Source organism: Hyperoodon ampullatus (assembly GCF_949752795.1).
Source record: "Hyperoodon ampullatus genome assembly, chromosome: 3".
Classification (NCBI taxonomy): domain Eukaryota; kingdom Metazoa; phylum Chordata; class Mammalia; order Artiodactyla; family Ziphiidae; genus Hyperoodon; species Hyperoodon ampullatus.
This window is the reverse complement of record NC_136916.1, coordinates 55,102,691-55,120,044: the sequence shown is the minus strand read 5'-3', so window position 1 is coordinate 55,120,044 and position 17,354 is coordinate 55,102,691. Positions and strand designations below refer to the sequence as shown.

At 40.1% G+C, this 17,354-nt stretch overlaps 1 protein-coding gene across 1 annotated transcript in view; it reads left to right on the top strand.

The window, feature by feature from the left end:
* The window catches only part of SPG21 (SPG21 abhydrolase domain containing, maspardin), a 40,463-nt gene extending 24,573 nt beyond the window's left edge, over positions 1–15,890 (top strand). The window contains exons 4-9 of the mRNA XM_079699693.1: positions 7,073–7,153; positions 8,048–8,193; positions 10,167–10,275; positions 10,950–11,057; positions 13,646–13,786; positions 15,216–15,890. Of these exons, the coding sequence (XP_079555819.1) occupies positions 7,073–7,153; positions 8,048–8,193; positions 10,167–10,275; positions 10,950–11,057; positions 13,646–13,786; positions 15,216–15,332 (702 nt within the window). The 3' untranslated portion in view covers positions 15,333–15,890. The remainder of the gene's footprint in view (positions 1–7,072; positions 7,154–8,047; positions 8,194–10,166; positions 10,276–10,949; positions 11,058–13,645; positions 13,787–15,215) is intronic.
* Positions 15,891–17,354: the final 1,464 nt, after the last annotated feature.

The window sequence follows — 17,354 nt, the reverse complement described above, 5'->3', positions numbered from 1 at the left end:
CCTGTTCCATTGATCTATCTTTCTCTTTTTGTGCCAGTACCACACTGTCTTGATTGCTGTAGCTTTGTAGTATAGTCTGAAGTCAGGGAGCCTGATTCCTCCAGCTCCATTTTTCGTTCTCAAGATTGCTTTGGCTATTCGGGGTCTTTTGTTTTTCCAAACAAATTTTGAAATTTTTTGTTCTAGTTCTGTGAAAAATGCCAATGGTAGTTTGATAGGGATTGCATTGAATCTGTAGATTGCTTTGGGTATTAGAGTCATTTTGACAATATTGATTCTTCCAATCCAGGAGCATGGTATATCTCTCCATCTATTTGTATCATCTTTAATTTCTTTCATCAGTGTCTTATAATTCTCTGCATACAGGTCTTTTGTCTCCTTAGGTAGGTTTATTCCTAGATATTTTATTCTTTTTGTTGCAATGGTAAATGAGAGTGTTTTCTTGATTTCATTTTTAGATTTTTCATCATTAGTGTACAGGAATGCCAGAGATTTCTGTGCATTAATTTTGTATCCTGCTACTTTACCAAATTCATTGATTAGCTCTAGTAGTTTTCTGGTAGCATCTTTAGGATTCTCTATGTATAGTATCATGTCATCTGCAAACAGTGACAGCTTTACTTCTTCTTTTCCAATTTGGATTCTTTTTATTTCCTTTTCTTCTCTGATTGCTGTGGCTAGAACTTCCAAAACTAGGTTGAATAAGAGTGGTGAGAGTGGGCAGCCTTGTCTTGTTCCTGATCTTAGTGGAAATGGTTTCAGTTTTTCACCATTGAGGACAATGTTGGCTGTGGGTTTGTCATATATGGCCTTTATTATGTTGAGGAAAGTTCCCTCCATGCCTACATTCTGGAGGGTTTTTATCATAAATGGGTGTTGAATTTTGTCGAAAGCTTTCTCTGCATCTATTGAGATGATCCTATGGTTTTCTCCTTCAATTTGTTAATATGGTGTATCACATTGATTGATTTGTGTATATTGTTGAATCCTTGCATTCCTGGAATAAACCCCACTTGATCATGGTGTATGATCCTTTTAATGTGCTGTTGGATTCTGTTTGCTAGTATTTTGTTGAGGATTTTTGCATCTATGTTCACCAGTGATATTGGCCTGTAGTTTTCTTTCTTTGTGACATCCTTGCCTGGTTTTGGTATCAAGGTGATGGTGGCCTCGTAGAATGAGTTTGGGAGTGTTCCTTCCTCTGAAATTATTTGGAAGAGTTTGAGAAGGATGGGTGTTAGCTCTTCTCTAAATGTTTGATAGAATTCGCCTGTGAAGCCGTCTGGTCCTGAGCTTTTGTTTGTTGGAAGATTTTTAATCACAGTTTCAATTTCAGTGCTTGTGATTGGTCTATTCATATTTTCTATTTCTTCCTGATTCAGTCTTGGCAGGTTGTGCATTTCTAAGAATTTGTCCATTTCTTCCAGGTTGTCCATTTTATTGGCATAGAGTTGCTTATAGTAATCTCTCATGATCTTTTGTATTTCTGCAGTGTCAGTTGTTACTTCTCCTTTTTCATTTCTAATTCTATTGATTTGAGTCTTCTCCCTTTTTTTCTTAATGAGTCTGGCTAATGGTTTGTCAATTTTGTTTGTCTTCTCAAAGAACCAGCTTTTAGTTTTATTGATCTTTGCTATCATTTCCTTCATTTATTTCTGATCTGATCTTTATGATTTCTTTCCTTCTGCTAACTTTGGGGGTTTTTTGTTCTTCTTTCTCTAATTGCTTTAGGTGCAGGGTCAGGTTGTTTACTCGAGATGTTTCCTGTTTCTTAAGGTGGGATTCTATTGCTATAAACTTCCCCCTTAGAACTGCTTTTTCTGCATCCCATAGGTTTTGGGTCGTCGTGTCTCCATTGTCATTTTTTTCTAGGTATTTTTTTATTTCCTCTTTGATTTCTCCAGTGATCACTTCATTATTAAGTAGTGTATTGTTTAGCCTCCATGTGTTTGTAATTGATGTCTAGTCTCATAGCATTGTGGTCAGAAAAGATACTTGATACAATTTCAATTTTCTTAAATTTACCAAGGCTTGATTTTTGACCCAAGATATGATCTCTCCTGGAGAATGTTCCATGAGCACTTGAGAAAAATGTGTATTCTGTTGTTTTTGGATGGAATGTCCTATAGATATCAATTAAGTCCATCTTGTTTAATGTATCATTTAAAGCTTGTGTTTCCTTATTTACTTTCATTTTGGGTGATCTGTCCATTGGTGAAAGTGGGGTGTTAAAATCCCCTACTATGAATGTGTTACTGTCGATTTCCCCTTTTATGGCTGTTAGTATTTGCTTTATGTATTTAGGTGCTCCTATGTTGGGTGCATAAATATTTACAATTGTTATATCTTCTTCCTGGATCGATCCCTTGATCATTATGTAGTGTCCTTCTTTGTCTTTTCTAAGAGTCTTTATTTTAAACTCTATTTTGTCTGATATGAGAATTGCTACGCCAGCTTTCTTTTGGTTTCCATTTGCATGGAATATCTTTTTCCATCCCCTTCCTTTAGTCTGTATGTGTCTCTAGGTCTGAAGTGGGTCTCTTGTAGACAGCATATATATGGGTCTTGTTTTTGTATCCATTCAGCCAGTCTGTGTCTTTTGGTGGGAGCATTTAATCCATTTACATTTAAGGTAATTATCGATATGTATGTTCCTATTCCCATTTTCTTAATTGTTTTGGGTTTGTTATTGTAGGTCTTTTCCTTCTCTTGTGTTTCTTGCCTAGAGAAGTTCCTTTAACGTTTGTTGTAAAGCTGGTTTGGTGGTGCTGAATTCTCTCAGCTTTTGCTTGTCTGTAAAGGTTTTAATTTCTCCATCAAAGCTGAATGAGATCCTTGCTGGATAGAGTAATCTTGGTTGTAGGTTTTTCTCCTTCATCACTTCAAATATGTCCTGCCAGTCCCTTTTGGCTTGCAGAGTTTCTGCTGAAAGATCAGCTGTTAACCTTATGGGGTTTCCCTTGTGTGTTATTTGTTGTTTTTCCCTTGCTGCTTTTAATATGTTTTCTTTGTATTTAATTTTTGACAGTTTTATTAATATGTGTCTTGGCATGTTTCTCCTTGGATTTATCCTGTATGGAACTCTCTGTGCTTTCTGGACTTGATTAACTATTTCCTTTCCCATATTAGGGAAGTTTTCAACTATAATCTCTTCAATTTTTTCTCAGTCCCTTTCTTTTTCTCTTCTTCTTCTGGAACCCCTATAATTCGAATGTTGGTACATTTAATGTTGTCCCAGAGGTCTCTGAGACTGTCCTCAGTGCTTTTCATTCTTTTTTCTTTATTCTGCTATGCAGTAGTTATTTCCACTATTTTATCTTCCAGGTCACTTATCCGTTCTTTTGCCTCAGTTATTCTGCTATTGATCCCATCTAGAGTATTTTTAATTTCATTCATTGTGTGTTCATCATTGCTTGTTTCATCTTTAGTTCTTCTAGGTCCTTGTTAAATGTTTCTTGCATTTTCTCTATTCTATTTCCAAGATTTTGGATCATCTTTACTACCATTATTCTGAATTCTTTTTCAGGTAGACTGCCTATTTCCTCTTCATTTGTTAGGTCTGGTGGGTTTTTATCTTGCTCCTTCATCTGCTGTGTGTTTTTCTGTCTTCTCATTTTGCTTATCTTACTGTGTTTGGGGTCTCCTTTTTTCAGGCTGCAGGTTCCCGTTGTTTTTGGTGTCTGTCCCCAGTGGCTAAAGTTGGTTCTGTGGGTTGTGTAGGCTTCCTTGTGGAAGGGACTAGTGCCTGTGTTCTGGTGGATGAGGCTGGATTTTGTCATTCTTGTGGGCAGGTCCATGTCTGGTGGTGTGTTTTGGGGTGTCTGTGGACTTATTATGATTTTAGGCAACCTCTCTGCTAATGGGTGGGGTTGTGTTCCTGTCTTACTAGTTGTTTGGCATAGGTGTCCAGCACTGTAGCTTGCTGGTCGTTGAGTGAAGCTGGGTGCTGGTGTTGAGATGGAGATCTCTGGGAGATTTTCGCCGTTTGATATTATGTGGAGCTGGGAGGTCTCTTGTGGATCAGTGTCCTGAAGTTGGCTCTCCCACCTCAGAGGCACACCGCTGACTCCTGGCTGCAGCACCAAGAGCCTTTCAACCACATGGGTCAGAATAAAAGGGAGAAAAAGTAGAAAGAGAGAGAGAGAGAGAGAGAGGGAGGGAGAGAGGGAGAGAGAGAGAGAGGGAGAGAGGGAAAGAAAGAAAGAAACAGCATAAAATAAAATAAAATAAGATAAAATAAAAGTTATTAAAATAAGAAATAATTATTAAGAAAAAAAATTTTTTAAAAAGAAAAAAAAAAACGGACAGATAGAACCCTAGGACAAATGGTGGACTCAAAGCTATACAGACAAAATCTCACACAGAAGCATACACATACACACTCACAAAAAGAGGAAAAGGGGAAAAAATCATAAATCTTGCTCTCAAAGTCCACCTCCTCAATTTGGGATGATTCATTATCCATTCAGGTATTCCACAGACGCAGGGTACATCAAGTTGATTGTGGAGCTTTAATCCGCTGCTCCTGAGGTTGCTGGGAGAGATTTCCCTTTCTCTTCTTTGTTCTCACAGCTCCCAGGGCTCAGCTTTGGATTTGGCCCCACCTCTGCGTGTAGGTCGCTGGAGGGCGTCCGTTCTTCGCTCAGACAGGACGGGGTTAAAGGAGCAGCTGCTTCGGGTCTCTGGCTCACTCAGGCCGGGGGGAGGGAGGGGTACGGAGTGCGGGGCGTGCTTGCGGCGGCAGAAGCCAGCATGACGTTGCAGCAGCCTGAGGTGTGCCGTGCTTTCTCCCGGGGAAGTTGTCCCTGGATCCCGGGACCGTGGCAGTGGTAGGCTGCACAGGCTCCCTGGAAGGGATGTGTGGAGAGTGACCTGTGCTCGCAAACAGGCGCCGGCAGCAGCAGCCCCAGCGTCCCATGCCCGTCTCTGGGGTCCGCACTGTTAGCTGCGGCTCGCGCTGGTCTCTGGAGCTCCTTTAAGCAGCGCTCTTAATCCCCTCTCCTCGCGCACCAGGAAACAAAGAGGGAAGAAAAAGTCTCTTGCCTCTTCGGCAGGTCCAGACTTTTTCCCGGACTCCCTTCCGGCTAGCTGTGGTGCAGTAACCCCTTCAGGCTGTGTTCACGCCGCCAGTCCTCTCCCTGTGCTCCCACCAAAGCCTGAGCCTCAGTTCCCAGCCCCACCCACCCCGTTGGGTGAGCAGACAAGCCTCTCGGGCTGGTGAGTGCTGGTCGGCCCCGATCCTCTGTGCGAAAATCCCTCTGCTTTGCCCTCTGCACCCCTGTTGCTGCGCTCTCCTCCGCGGCCCCGAAGCTCCCCCGCTCCGCCACCTGCAGTCTCCGCCCGCGAAGGGGCTTCTAGTGTGTGGAAACCTTTCCTCCTTCACGGCTCCCTCCCACTGGTGCAGGTCCCGTCCCTATTCTTTTGTCTCTGTTTATTCTTTTTTCTTTTGCCCTGCCCAGGTACGTGGGGAGTTTCTTGCCTTTTGGGAAGTCTGAGGTCTTCTGTCAGCGTTCAGTAGGTGTTCTGTAGTTGTTCCACGTGTAGATGTATTTCTGATGTATCTGTGGGGAGGAAGGTGATCTCCGCGTCTTACTCTTCTGCCATCTTCCCCCTCCCAGCTCTTTCTTAAACATTTCTTGTATCTTCTCGATCTGTGCCTCCATTCTTTTACTGAGATCTTTACTATCATTACTCTGAATTCTTTTTCAGGTAGCTTGCCTATCCCCACTTCACTTAGTTGTTCTTCTGGGGTTTTGTCTTGTTCTTTCATGTGGAATATATTTCTCTGCATCTCATTTTGTCTAATTTTCTGTGTTTGTGGTCTCTGTTCCTCGGGCATCTCATTATGGCTTCTTTGTCTTTGGGTATAGAATATCTTTTTTGGTAGGCTCCAGTGTTTTTTGTCAGCAGTTAGTTGTGATTTTGGTGTTTTCATGAGAGGAGGTGAGCTCAAGTCCTTCTACTCCACCATCTTATCTCCAGCTTTCTTTTTTCCCTTTGTGCTTCCAGTCTCACTTGCTCATAGAGTCCTGCATGCAGAGGCTTTCCACCTGGTACTTCAAGCCAGAGTTTCTAGTGTGAAATGGCTGTGCTTGACACCTCAGCTCTGCTACACTCCGTAAGGCACAGACATTTTTAAATTAAAGGGTTCATAAAAATGTCATCTCCTTTCTTTTAGGCTGTCATCTGACTCAAATTCTCAAATTTGCAGCTAGGGAGAGTCTGTTCTCCATCCTGCCTCAGAAAAGTGGAATTCTATCCACAAGTGGGATTTTAATAGTAAAAGTAACATATTACATCATATCTGAAATTATCCCATAATTTACATGGCAGTATCTATCCCAGTGATTTGTCAATGGCAAAATGAATCTAAGTGCTTAAAACAGCAAGCCTTTAAGATGGGTTTTACATGTATTAAAGAGAGGGGAACTCTTAGGTGACAAGCCTGAGTCTCCTAGAAAGGAATTAATGACTTGTGTTTCTTTTTCTTCATTATTGTCAACATTAATAGGCTACTTAGGGTCAAGCATCTGAAATTTTTGGTCACAAACAAAAGTACTACAAGAAATCAGAGAGAATGACTAAGTCATTAAAAGTAGAGGAACAATTTTATTGAATACTGCCTTAAAGAAATGCTACCAAAAAGAGAGGAAACTCTCCTTAGAACAGATTTTATTTCTTGTTCTCCTGAGCCATAATTCAGAACGAAATTGGTTTAAAGGGAAAACAGAATTTCTTTATTTGAATGGGTTCTGCTCTGTTCATCCTTGAACCTCAGAGTTTCTTAGCTATTTGGAAAGGAAATTGATGTGAATTAAAATTGTTGTGTACATAATATCACTAAAGTGTGCTTTTTTATTTTTATTTGTTAAATTGTTCTATTAGATAAAATGTGAATTTTGAAGTTTAGGATAAGATGAGAGCTTATTTTCCACATATTTTGAATAAGGAGCAGAGATTAAGCAAATGAGAAATGCTATTATGAAATTCCTAAATTTTTCAGATATATATGAGTTGTATTTTACCTCTACAGTTTTTAAAATAAATTTTAAATTTATTGTTATTATTCTAGTTGCAGTATCCAGTTTATTGGGACCATCTTGAATTCTGTGATGGATTCAGAAAACTTTTAGACCATTTACAGTTGGATAAAGTGAGTCCCTTGAAACTAATTACTCACATGTGATTTTAATGCAACATTTATTGATACATTGTTAAGTCTGGTGTTGTCTTTTATTTTTTAATAACAGCTCTTTTGAGATAGAATTCACATACTGTACAGTTTACCCTTTTAAAGTGTATAATTCACTGTTTTTTAATATATTCACAGTATGTACAACCATCACCACAGTCAATTTTTGAACATTTTTCCACCCCAAAAAGAAACCCCATACTTAGCAGTCACTCCCCACCCTTCCTCCCTGGAGCCCTGTTTCTATGGATTTGCCTATTTTGGATATTTTATGTAAATGGAATGATGTAATTTGTGGTCTTTTGTGACTGGCTTTTTTCGCTTAGCATAAACACTTTCAGGGTTCATCAATGTTGCAGATTATGTCAATATTTCATTCCTTTTTATTGTCAAATAATATCCCATTGTATGGATATAACACATTTTATTTATCCATTTGTCATTTGGTTTGTTTCCATTGGTTAGTTATTATGAGTAATGTTGCTATGAACATTCTTATACAAGTTTTTGTGTAGACAGATGTTTTCAGTTCTCTTGGGTACCTGCCTAGGAGTGGAATTACCGAATCATAGTTTTCTTAAACAGAAACTACAAAGAAGTTTAATTTTCTAATGCAATCTATGAATAATATTTTTTAACTTGTGTAATTTATATGCACAGTTGTATTTTTTCTTGACAGGGTGTAGACTTTGCATTTAAATACAATATTTCCTAAACTTCTAACTGCTGTAAATATTTCAGTCTAATGACTGGTGATGACATTGTATTCTGTGGTTGGTGATAATTAAAACAATTTTTTTTGATACTTCAAGATTGATCATTGTTCTTAGGATCCTTGTGTTTGTTTCCAATTAGGTTCATCTCTTTGGGGCTTCTTTGGGAGGCTTTTTGGCCCAGAAGTTTGCTGAATACACTCACAAATCTCCCAGAGTCCATTCTCTCATCCTCTGCAATTCCTTCAGTGACACTTCTATCTTTAACCAAACATGGACTGCAAACAGGTAAGAATGTAAACATTCAACCAACATTTTTTTATTTTCAGTGGAATTTTGAAAATGTTGGCTTTTGGTTTTTCAATGCATTAGGGAGGGAGAGGCCATATATACTTGTGTCTTTTGAAACCACCCTGGCTCTTAAAATTAGAAACAATCACCTTTGGAAAAGAAAAGAATTGAAAGACTTCTAAATTCAGTTGTTTCCATTACTCTAAATCATTGTCTAGCTTTGTTTACTATATGTTCACATGCCTTTACAGTTTAGTGCATATGTAACTGATACTGTGTTCTGCTTGCTCCACTTAGTATTTTGTGTACACAGTCCTGTTATAGTTTTTTAAGGCCTTTGGCTTCCCCCAATTTTTCATCATGTTCTACTGTAAATCTTTGTATAAATTACTTTTGTTCCTTCCCTTTCTGGGTTATTTTCTTGAGATATGTTCCCCAAAAGGGAGAGATTAGAGCATTTAGTCTGTCAGCAGATGTTCTGCACATCTTGACACTTTTACAATGTTAGTCTGCTTTTTAGAAAGATGGAAATGGTGGAATGCTTTGCGGGGCAACTAGTGGGGTACCTGTTTCCTCTGAGCCATCCCTTTATTGATTTAATCATTTTAATTAACTTGATAGATGTCTAATGGTACCTTAAAGCTGACGTGATATTTCTTTCATTGCTAGCAAGGCTAGGCTCTACCCCAAAAAGCAGCCTAGTAACTAAACCTACCTGTGTGATCAGATTGGTTTTCACATAATGTTCTAGGTAAACATTGTTTTCATGGTTTTCACATCTACTCAACATTCACTCTGATTTTTAAAATATTTCTCCTGATATTTTCTCAGTTGTTTACTCAACATTCATGCAGCAATTTCTTATATACATCAGACAGAGATACTTCATGTCCAGATGATACACTAAGTCATTGATTATTTTTGATGATTCTTCATGTTGTTTTAATTGTCAGAAGCCAAGACTTCCCCCACTTTGTTTGTGCTCTTGCATATCAGCTACTTTTTATCAAATGTCTGAGTACTTACTATGTGCCACACAGAGGCTGCAGGGGCAAACAGAGCCAAGAGGATGCACCCTCTACAGAGCACACCTAGGCAGCATCACCTTTAGAAGATAAGGAGCTGTGGGGTAGAGAACTTAGAAAGATCACTGAAGGTGACTGAAAGATGGCTGTCTGGTCCTTGTGAGGGAAGCCCACTGAGAATATGCATCAGAAGGTGGTCTGCACGTGTTTTGTGGTTTTTTTTTTTTTTTTTTGGCTGCAGCCTGTGGGATCTTAGTTCCCTGACCAGGGATCGAACCCACGTGCCCTGCATTGGAAGCATGGAGTCTTAACCATTGGACCACCAGGGAAGTCCCTGGTCTACACCTTTTATAAGTCATTTTCAGCATAGGGTAGAGAAATTCATGTTTATCCTGTATAATGGCTCTCAGTGTAATTAGTGGAGTAAATACTAATGACAGATCACATATAGAAATACATAAAGATTGAGTTGCTTTGAATTAGCCCAATTGAACCCAGTAGTAGCAATAGGAGGTATAATAATAACTCTGATTTTCCTATTTTGAAATCTATCTTTAATCAAAAGGTGATATAAACCTTAAGGTTGATATGGTAAGTGTTCACTTTACTGCAAATAGGTTAGCCATTGGAAATAAGACCAAATAGAAAATAAAATCTTGGAATCATCAGAATGTCTACCTCTGTAATGGCATTTTGAAATATTGCTTATAATTATTCCAAATCCCCAAAAGTTGGATCATATTAAACCATAACTCAGAGCTTGAGAAAATGCATACAAAAACTAGATGCTTCAAAACTAGCTCTTTAAAGGAAGGGACTAGGGTTTTTTTAATCTCTAGGTCCCAAGTACCTAGCTAATATGAAGCTTCAGTGTTGAATGAATATTTGCCATTTATGTGTAGTCTTGGAAATTTAAATTATCAGGTCTTTTTTTTTTTTTAACAGCTTTTGGCTGATGCCATCATTTATGCTCAAAAAAATAGTTCTTGGAAACTTTGCATCTGGCCCAGTGGACCCTATGATGGCTGATGCCATTGATTTCATGGTGGACAGGGTAAGGATCATGGCCTTGGGGTGGGGACACCTTGTACTTGGAATTTTCATGTCCACTTGGTTCCTGAAGAAATACGTGTCTCACTGTGTACTAGAGGTATTTGTTAAGCGTTCTTCCATATTAACTTTACTACATCCAGACAGATATTCCTGCTGCTAAGTAATTCATCAGAATCACTTGGGGGAGCTTTTAAAAATACAGATTCTAAGGCCTCACACCAGACCATTGAACTAGAATCCCTGGCCGAGGGCGCTGGGAATCTGTGTTTTTACTTCACCCCTCCTCTTTCACCTCCCCAGGTAAGTGTGACGGAGCAGGTCTGTGGACTTGCATTTAGGAACTACTGGGATAGACGTTTTTCTTCGGAGGCCTCTACTTAAATGTCTGTCTGTCCTCTTGGAGCTGCTGGAATTGGCTTGGTACCCACAGGCACCTGGTGGGAGAGTCGGCTCAGGTTGAGGGCTGTGGAAGGCCAGGTGCCCAGAATAGAAAAATGTCACCACTTGCAAGGCCCAGTTATGGTCTCAAATACACTGTGTTTCCTCAGTGGTGACCATACTGGCCCCACCACACATAATGCCACCTTTCTAAGCACAGATATTATCTGTGGATTTAATGTAAATGTGAAAAACAAAATTAATTTTTAAAAAATTCACCTTTGTTTCTTGCTGCAGCTGGAAAGTTTGGGGCAGAGTGAACTGGCTTCAAGACTTACCCTGAATTGTCAAAATTCTTATGTGGAACCTCATAAAATTCGGGACATCCCTGTAACCATCATGGACGTAAGTTTTCTTTTAAGTAAAATAGATGCTTTGCTTTTTCTATATGTATATGTCAAGATCCACCTTATAATTATTTTATGATTTTTCAGTGTGCCTCTTCAAATACTGCCTTGGATTTTCTTTTTTTTACCCCCCAGCTTTATCAAATCCAAAATAATCTTTTATTGCTTATCCTGTATTTTTCCTGGCAGGAATAACACCATTGAAATCAAAGTAAATTTAAACAAACATGGTAGTCCTTACCCATTTTGGTTTGCTTTGCTATTCTCATCAACAGAGATTGCTCTTTAGCCTAAATTACAAATCTGGGCAGTAAAGTGAAGGTGCCTCGTGAGTGCAGAGAATCAAGAATTCCATAAAGTCTAACACAAAAACTTGCTTCTTATATATTTTTTAATTGTAGTGAAATATACATAACAAAATTCACCATTTAAATCACTTTTAAGTGTACAGAGCAGTGGCATTAAGTACATTTACAGTGTGGTCCAACTGCCACTGTTATCTCCAGAACTTTCCATCATCCCAAACTGAAACTCTGTACCCATTAAACAATAATTCCCCATTCCCCCCCAGTCCCTACTACTAACCTTTATCTTACTTTTTTTCTCTATGAATTTGCCTATTCTAGGTACCTCATACAAGTGGAATCATATAATTATCCTTTTGTATCTGGCTTGTTTCACTTACTTAGCATAATGTTTTCAAGGTTCATCCATGTTACAGTGTCATTCCCTTTTAAGGTTGAATTATACTCCATTGTACGCATATACCACCTTTTGTTTATCTTCTCATCTACTGACATATTTGAGTTGTTTCCACCTTTTGGCTATTGTGAAAATTGGTGTACAAATACCCATTTGAGTTCCTGCTTTCAATTCTTTTGGGTAGTGCATACCTAGAAGTAGAATTGCTGAATCATTTGGTAATTCTATATTTAACTTTTTGAGGAACTGCCTTATCGTCTTCCACAGGGGCTGTACCATTTTACATTCCCACTAGCAATGCATAAGGTTTCCAACTTCTCCATATCCTCTCCAGCACTTGTTGTTTTCTGTTTTTTTTGATAGTAGCCACCCTAGTGGATGTGAAGTGGTATCTTACTGTGGCTTTGACTTTTTATTTTAATCATATAACTGTTCTGTCTCATAATGGATTTATTCCTAAATGCAAGCAACATGGTATTTTTAAGAACTGATTTTTATCAGGAAATGATCCATTACAAACATGTACAATAACTTATCATTCTCCACTATAATTCCTACATTCCAACACTTACCATGACACAGAGCAAGCTTTCCAATACTCTCAGTGAAATATATGGTCCTCACAGTGCATTTGCTCTGCCTGCCCTTTCAAAGTTGTGTTCACCACTTGGGTACATGGTCACTTAAAACTGTCTACAAGTTTTAGCAAGGTGGAGATGCACCTATTTTTATTTTCATGGGTTCTTTTGTTTCTTTTAAATTACTTTGAATAATTTTTTGCACGTGCATAAACATAAATTTGTATGAGTACTGAAAGATTCTAGAGTCATATATTCCAAACTTATGACAGTGGCTCCCCCAGAAAAGGGTCTCGACTTATACTATAAAAATTTTTCTTTCAATTCTTCTTCACCGAGCATACGCTACTTATATAACTTTTTATTTTTTTAATAAAATTTTTTTCTCTTTTTTTAAATAAATTTATTTATTCATGGCTGCACTGAGTCTTCATTGTTGTGCCCAGGCCTAGTTGTGGCAAGTGGGGGCTACTATTTTTTGTGGTGCATGGGCTTCTCATTGTGGTGGCTTCTCTTGTTGCGGAGCACAGGCTCAGTAGTTGTGGCGCATGGGCTTAGTTGCTCTGCGACATGTGGGATCTTCCCAGGCCAGGGCTTGAACCCATGTCCCCTGCATTGGCAGGCGGATTCTTAACCACTGCGCCACTAGGGAAGTCCCTATAACTGTTTTTAAATTAATAATAAGTTCTTTTGGGGTTTCGGGATCTTTTTGAAATTGGTATTTTCAACGATTGTTCGTGGGACGTCCCTGGTGGCTCAATGGTTAAGAATCCGCCTGCCAATGCAGGGGACATGAGTTCAATCCCTGGTCCTGGAAGCTCCCACATGACACAAAGCAACTAAGCCCATGCGCAACAACTCCTGAGCCCGTGGGCCACAACTGCTGAAGCCCATGTGCCTAGAGCCCGTGCTCCACAAGAGAAGCCACTGCAATGAGAAGCCACACATGACAACAAAGAGTAACTCCCACTCGCCTCAACTAGAGAAAGCCCACACAGCAACAAAGACCCAACGCAGCCCCCAAAAAAAAAAATTGCTATTAATATTCTGTTAATTTAGTTAACTATGTTTGAGGACAAAGGAAATTCATGGTAGAATTTTTTCTGCTAAACAATGCAGGAGACATTTGGCAATAAAATCTGTATTAATGTTTTACATTGGAGTTAGAGTCACCAGGGATGAGCAAGAGGGCTCTAGAAGGGTTCAGCCATGTCTCTTGAAAGGAATGCTTGGCGGGGTGGGGCACTTTGCTGAACATGAAAAGAACACATTGAAATAACAGTTTGGGCCTCATGTTTTTTTAAAGGTGTTTGACCAGAGTGCACTTTCAACTGAAGCTAAAGAAGAAATGTACAAACTGTATCCTAATGCCCGGAGAGCTCACCTGAAAACAGGAGGCAATTTCCCATACCTGTGCAGAAGTGCAGAGGTGAATCTCTATGTACAGGTAGGTCCTAGGTTGGAACCCAGAGCACTTTGAACCCAGAGTCTGGTTTGGAACATAAAGTGTTTTTTTTTTTTTGGTGGTCAAGTAAGAGAACTACAGAATTCTCTGTAGGAATGAAGCATTGACTTGATAAAGGTGGTCTACATTAGTAACTTACAGGAGAATTCAAGCATATTAGAGACACCTGGGGGACTCTATGCCCACTATCCCTTTTCTAAGAACCACAGGCCTGAACTCACACACTGAAGCAGCCGTTTGGTACAATGGGACCTTGGCTCCTGGACACAATGAATTCAGCCAGAGCAGGACACCAGACTTAAATGGAGTCAATCTGAATCCTATGAAGTGACTTCTTGGTCTAATTTTAATGCATTAAAACACACACACACAAACAAACACACACCACTTCTTCTCATACCTGCCTAAATGGATATTAGAATAGTGGTGAGAAATGGTTGCTTTGCAATTTGACAAGAATATCAAGAGCCTTAAAAAGCCAGTCATGTTCTTTGATCCTGTTGTCCACGTGTGGCAACAAATCCTGAGGAGAGGATCATAAATACAAAAACACTTGATTCCCAGAGATAGCCCTTATGGTGCTAGAACAGCAGAGGATGGTAAGATGTAAATAACACTTTGTAGTTAACCTGGAAAGACTGGCTACATATTAAGTGAGGAACAAAGATCCCAAATTGTGGTTTTGTGGTTTTGGTTTCTTTTTGGTTTTTGCCTGTGTTGGGTCTTCGTTGCTGCATGCAGGCTTTCTCTGGTTGCAGCAAGCAGGGGCTACTCTTCATCGTAGTGCATGGCTTCTCATTGCGGTGGCTTTTCTTGTTGCAGAGCACAGGGTCTAGGCACGCAGGCTTCAGTATTTGTGGCGCACGGGCTCAGTAGTTGTGGCTTGCGGGCTCTAGAGCACAGGCACAGTAGTTGTGGCACACAGGCTTAGTTGCTCCACAGCATGTGGGATATTCCCGGACCAGGGCTTGAACCCATGTCCCCTGCATTGGCAGTCAGATGCTTAACCACTGCACTACTGCCAGGGAAGTCCCCAAATTGTGGTTTTTAAAAATTGTTGGACTTTTCTGTTTTCTAATTTTTCTAATTAGTATGTACTACTCTAATTTTTTAGCATATATATTTATTTTTATTGAGGTATAGTTGATTTACAATATTAGTTTCAGGTGTTCTATATAGTGATTCAACATTTTTAGAGATTATACTACATTTAAAGTTACTATAAAATATTGGCTATATTCCCTGTGCTGTACAATATATTCTTCTAGCTTATTTTATACGTAGTAGTTTGTACCTTTTAACCCCCTGACCTTATCTAACCCATTCCCCCAGTACTCTGTAATTTTAGAACTAGGAACCATTAATACACAACAACAGTGATGTTTAAAATAATTATTCTGCATTTCTGCAGATACATTTGCTGCAATTCCATGGAACCAAATATGCGGCTATTGACCCATCTATGGTCAGTGCTGAGGAGCTCGAGGTGCAGAAAGGCAACCTTGGCATCAGTCAGGAGGAGCAGTAGCCGTTAGAGTTGGCTGTTAGTGATGAGTGATCCAGGGTGTTCGTACAATCAGTGACATCAGTGCCCACCAGTCAGCCTCTCTCTTCGGTTCGTCAGGTTCACCGGTTATCACTGTGTTTGGAACTAGGACTGATTGATTGTCATCTTCGTGACAGGCGGCAGCTCTTCTAAGCCAGTGTAACTATTCCCTCTTCAGTTTTTTTAGCTTTTGAACTTAAAGAAGTACTTTTGAAGATTCCCATTTTAAGAATTGTGAAAATTTTGCTACCAAAGTCTTCACCACTCTGTTGTTAAGTGAATGTTAATTTCTGAATTTGGGGATTCTGTGGATTTTTTTCCTTTCCTTTCTTCCTGTTATTTGCTGTAAATGCTGCACATCCACACTGTATATCAGGACATTGGTTATTTTTATGCTTTCTTGGTTACAACGTATCAGAGTGCCAAGGCTGTCACCCACTGTTTGCTCTCCTGCAAATGACCTACTTCTAATTTCCAGTTCAGCAAATTGTTTTCCGTTTTGGCTGTTGTCTTTCTACGCATTACAGTCTTTGGAATAAAAATTCAATTTGAGTGAGTGGCTTTTGTGATTATCATAGCTGCCAACTGGGCTACCTACACATAGGACTCTCTGAGAAGCAGACTGGTGTTTGCCAACGCTGTGTGTCTTTAGGTTAAGCTACTTAATCTCTCTAAAGTGCAGTTTGCTCATTGTTGGATTACAGAAACAATCCTTTATTGAGGTGCTGCTATGTGCAATGTACTTTTCATACCTGCTTTTTTTCCCCCTCAGTGGAAGATTCTAAACACACATAAAGTAGAGAAAATAGTATAATGAACTACATCCCCATTACCCAGATTCAAAAATTATCAACTCATGGACTGTGTTGTATCATCTCTTACCCAACCCTCACTTTTTCCACATATACTCCTATGACTGAATTATTTTAAGGCAATGTCTGATACCTTATTTCATCTGTACCTATCTATATATACCTTCAAGAGATAAAATAATGCCATTTTCACACTAAAAAATTCACCAATAATTCCTTCATACTAACATCCAGTCAATGTTCTTATTTGTAATTATCTCATAAATGTCTTTTTACAGTTGACTTGTTCTAATCAGCTTCCAAAGTTGACACTGTTGAAAGTCCAGAACCTACCAAAAAGGTCTTCTACAACTAAAGATAATATAAAGAAGGAACCACTGCAAGACGGGCAGGAGTGGTGGAGTCGCAATATAGCCAAGTCCCATACCCCCAGGTGGGGGACCGACATAACGGGAGAATAGCAATTGCAGCGGTTCTCCCAAAAGAGGGTTCCAAGCCCCAAGTCAGGCTCCCCATCCCAAGGGTCCTGCACTGGCAAGATGAGCACCCAGAGCATTTGGCTTTAAAAGGCAAGAGGGGCTTACTTTCAGGAGTACCAGAGGGCTGGCGGAAACAGAGACTTCACTCTCAAACGCCTCACAGAAAATCTCACATGCTCCAGGACCCAGGGCAGGAGCAGTGATTATATAGGAGCCTGGGTCAGACCTACTTGCTGCTCTTAGAGAATCTCCTGGAGAGGCAGGAGGCAACTGCAGCTCACCCTAGGGACATAGTCACTGGCAGCAGCCAGTCTTGGGATCTCATTCTACCAAATGGACACTGGTGCTGGTAAGTCATTGTGGAATCCTCCCTGCAGCTTATTAGCCCCAGCACCCAGCCTGACCCTGGCCCAACAGCCTATAGGCACCACTGCTGGGATACCTTAGGCCAAGCAAATAACTGGGTGGGGACACAGCTCTACCCACCATCAGGCTGCCTTGAGACCCCCTGAGCCCCCAGCCACCTCTGGACATGGCTGTGCCCACCATAGGGCCCAGCTCCACCCCACCATGGGCAGGCACCAGTGCCTGGGCCACAGTCCCACATTCCAAGGAGTCTGCTCTACCCTCCAGACCAGTCTTACCCACAAGGGAGCAGACACCAACAGCAAGAAAACCACAGCTCCACAGCCAATGGACCCGGACACTCCACC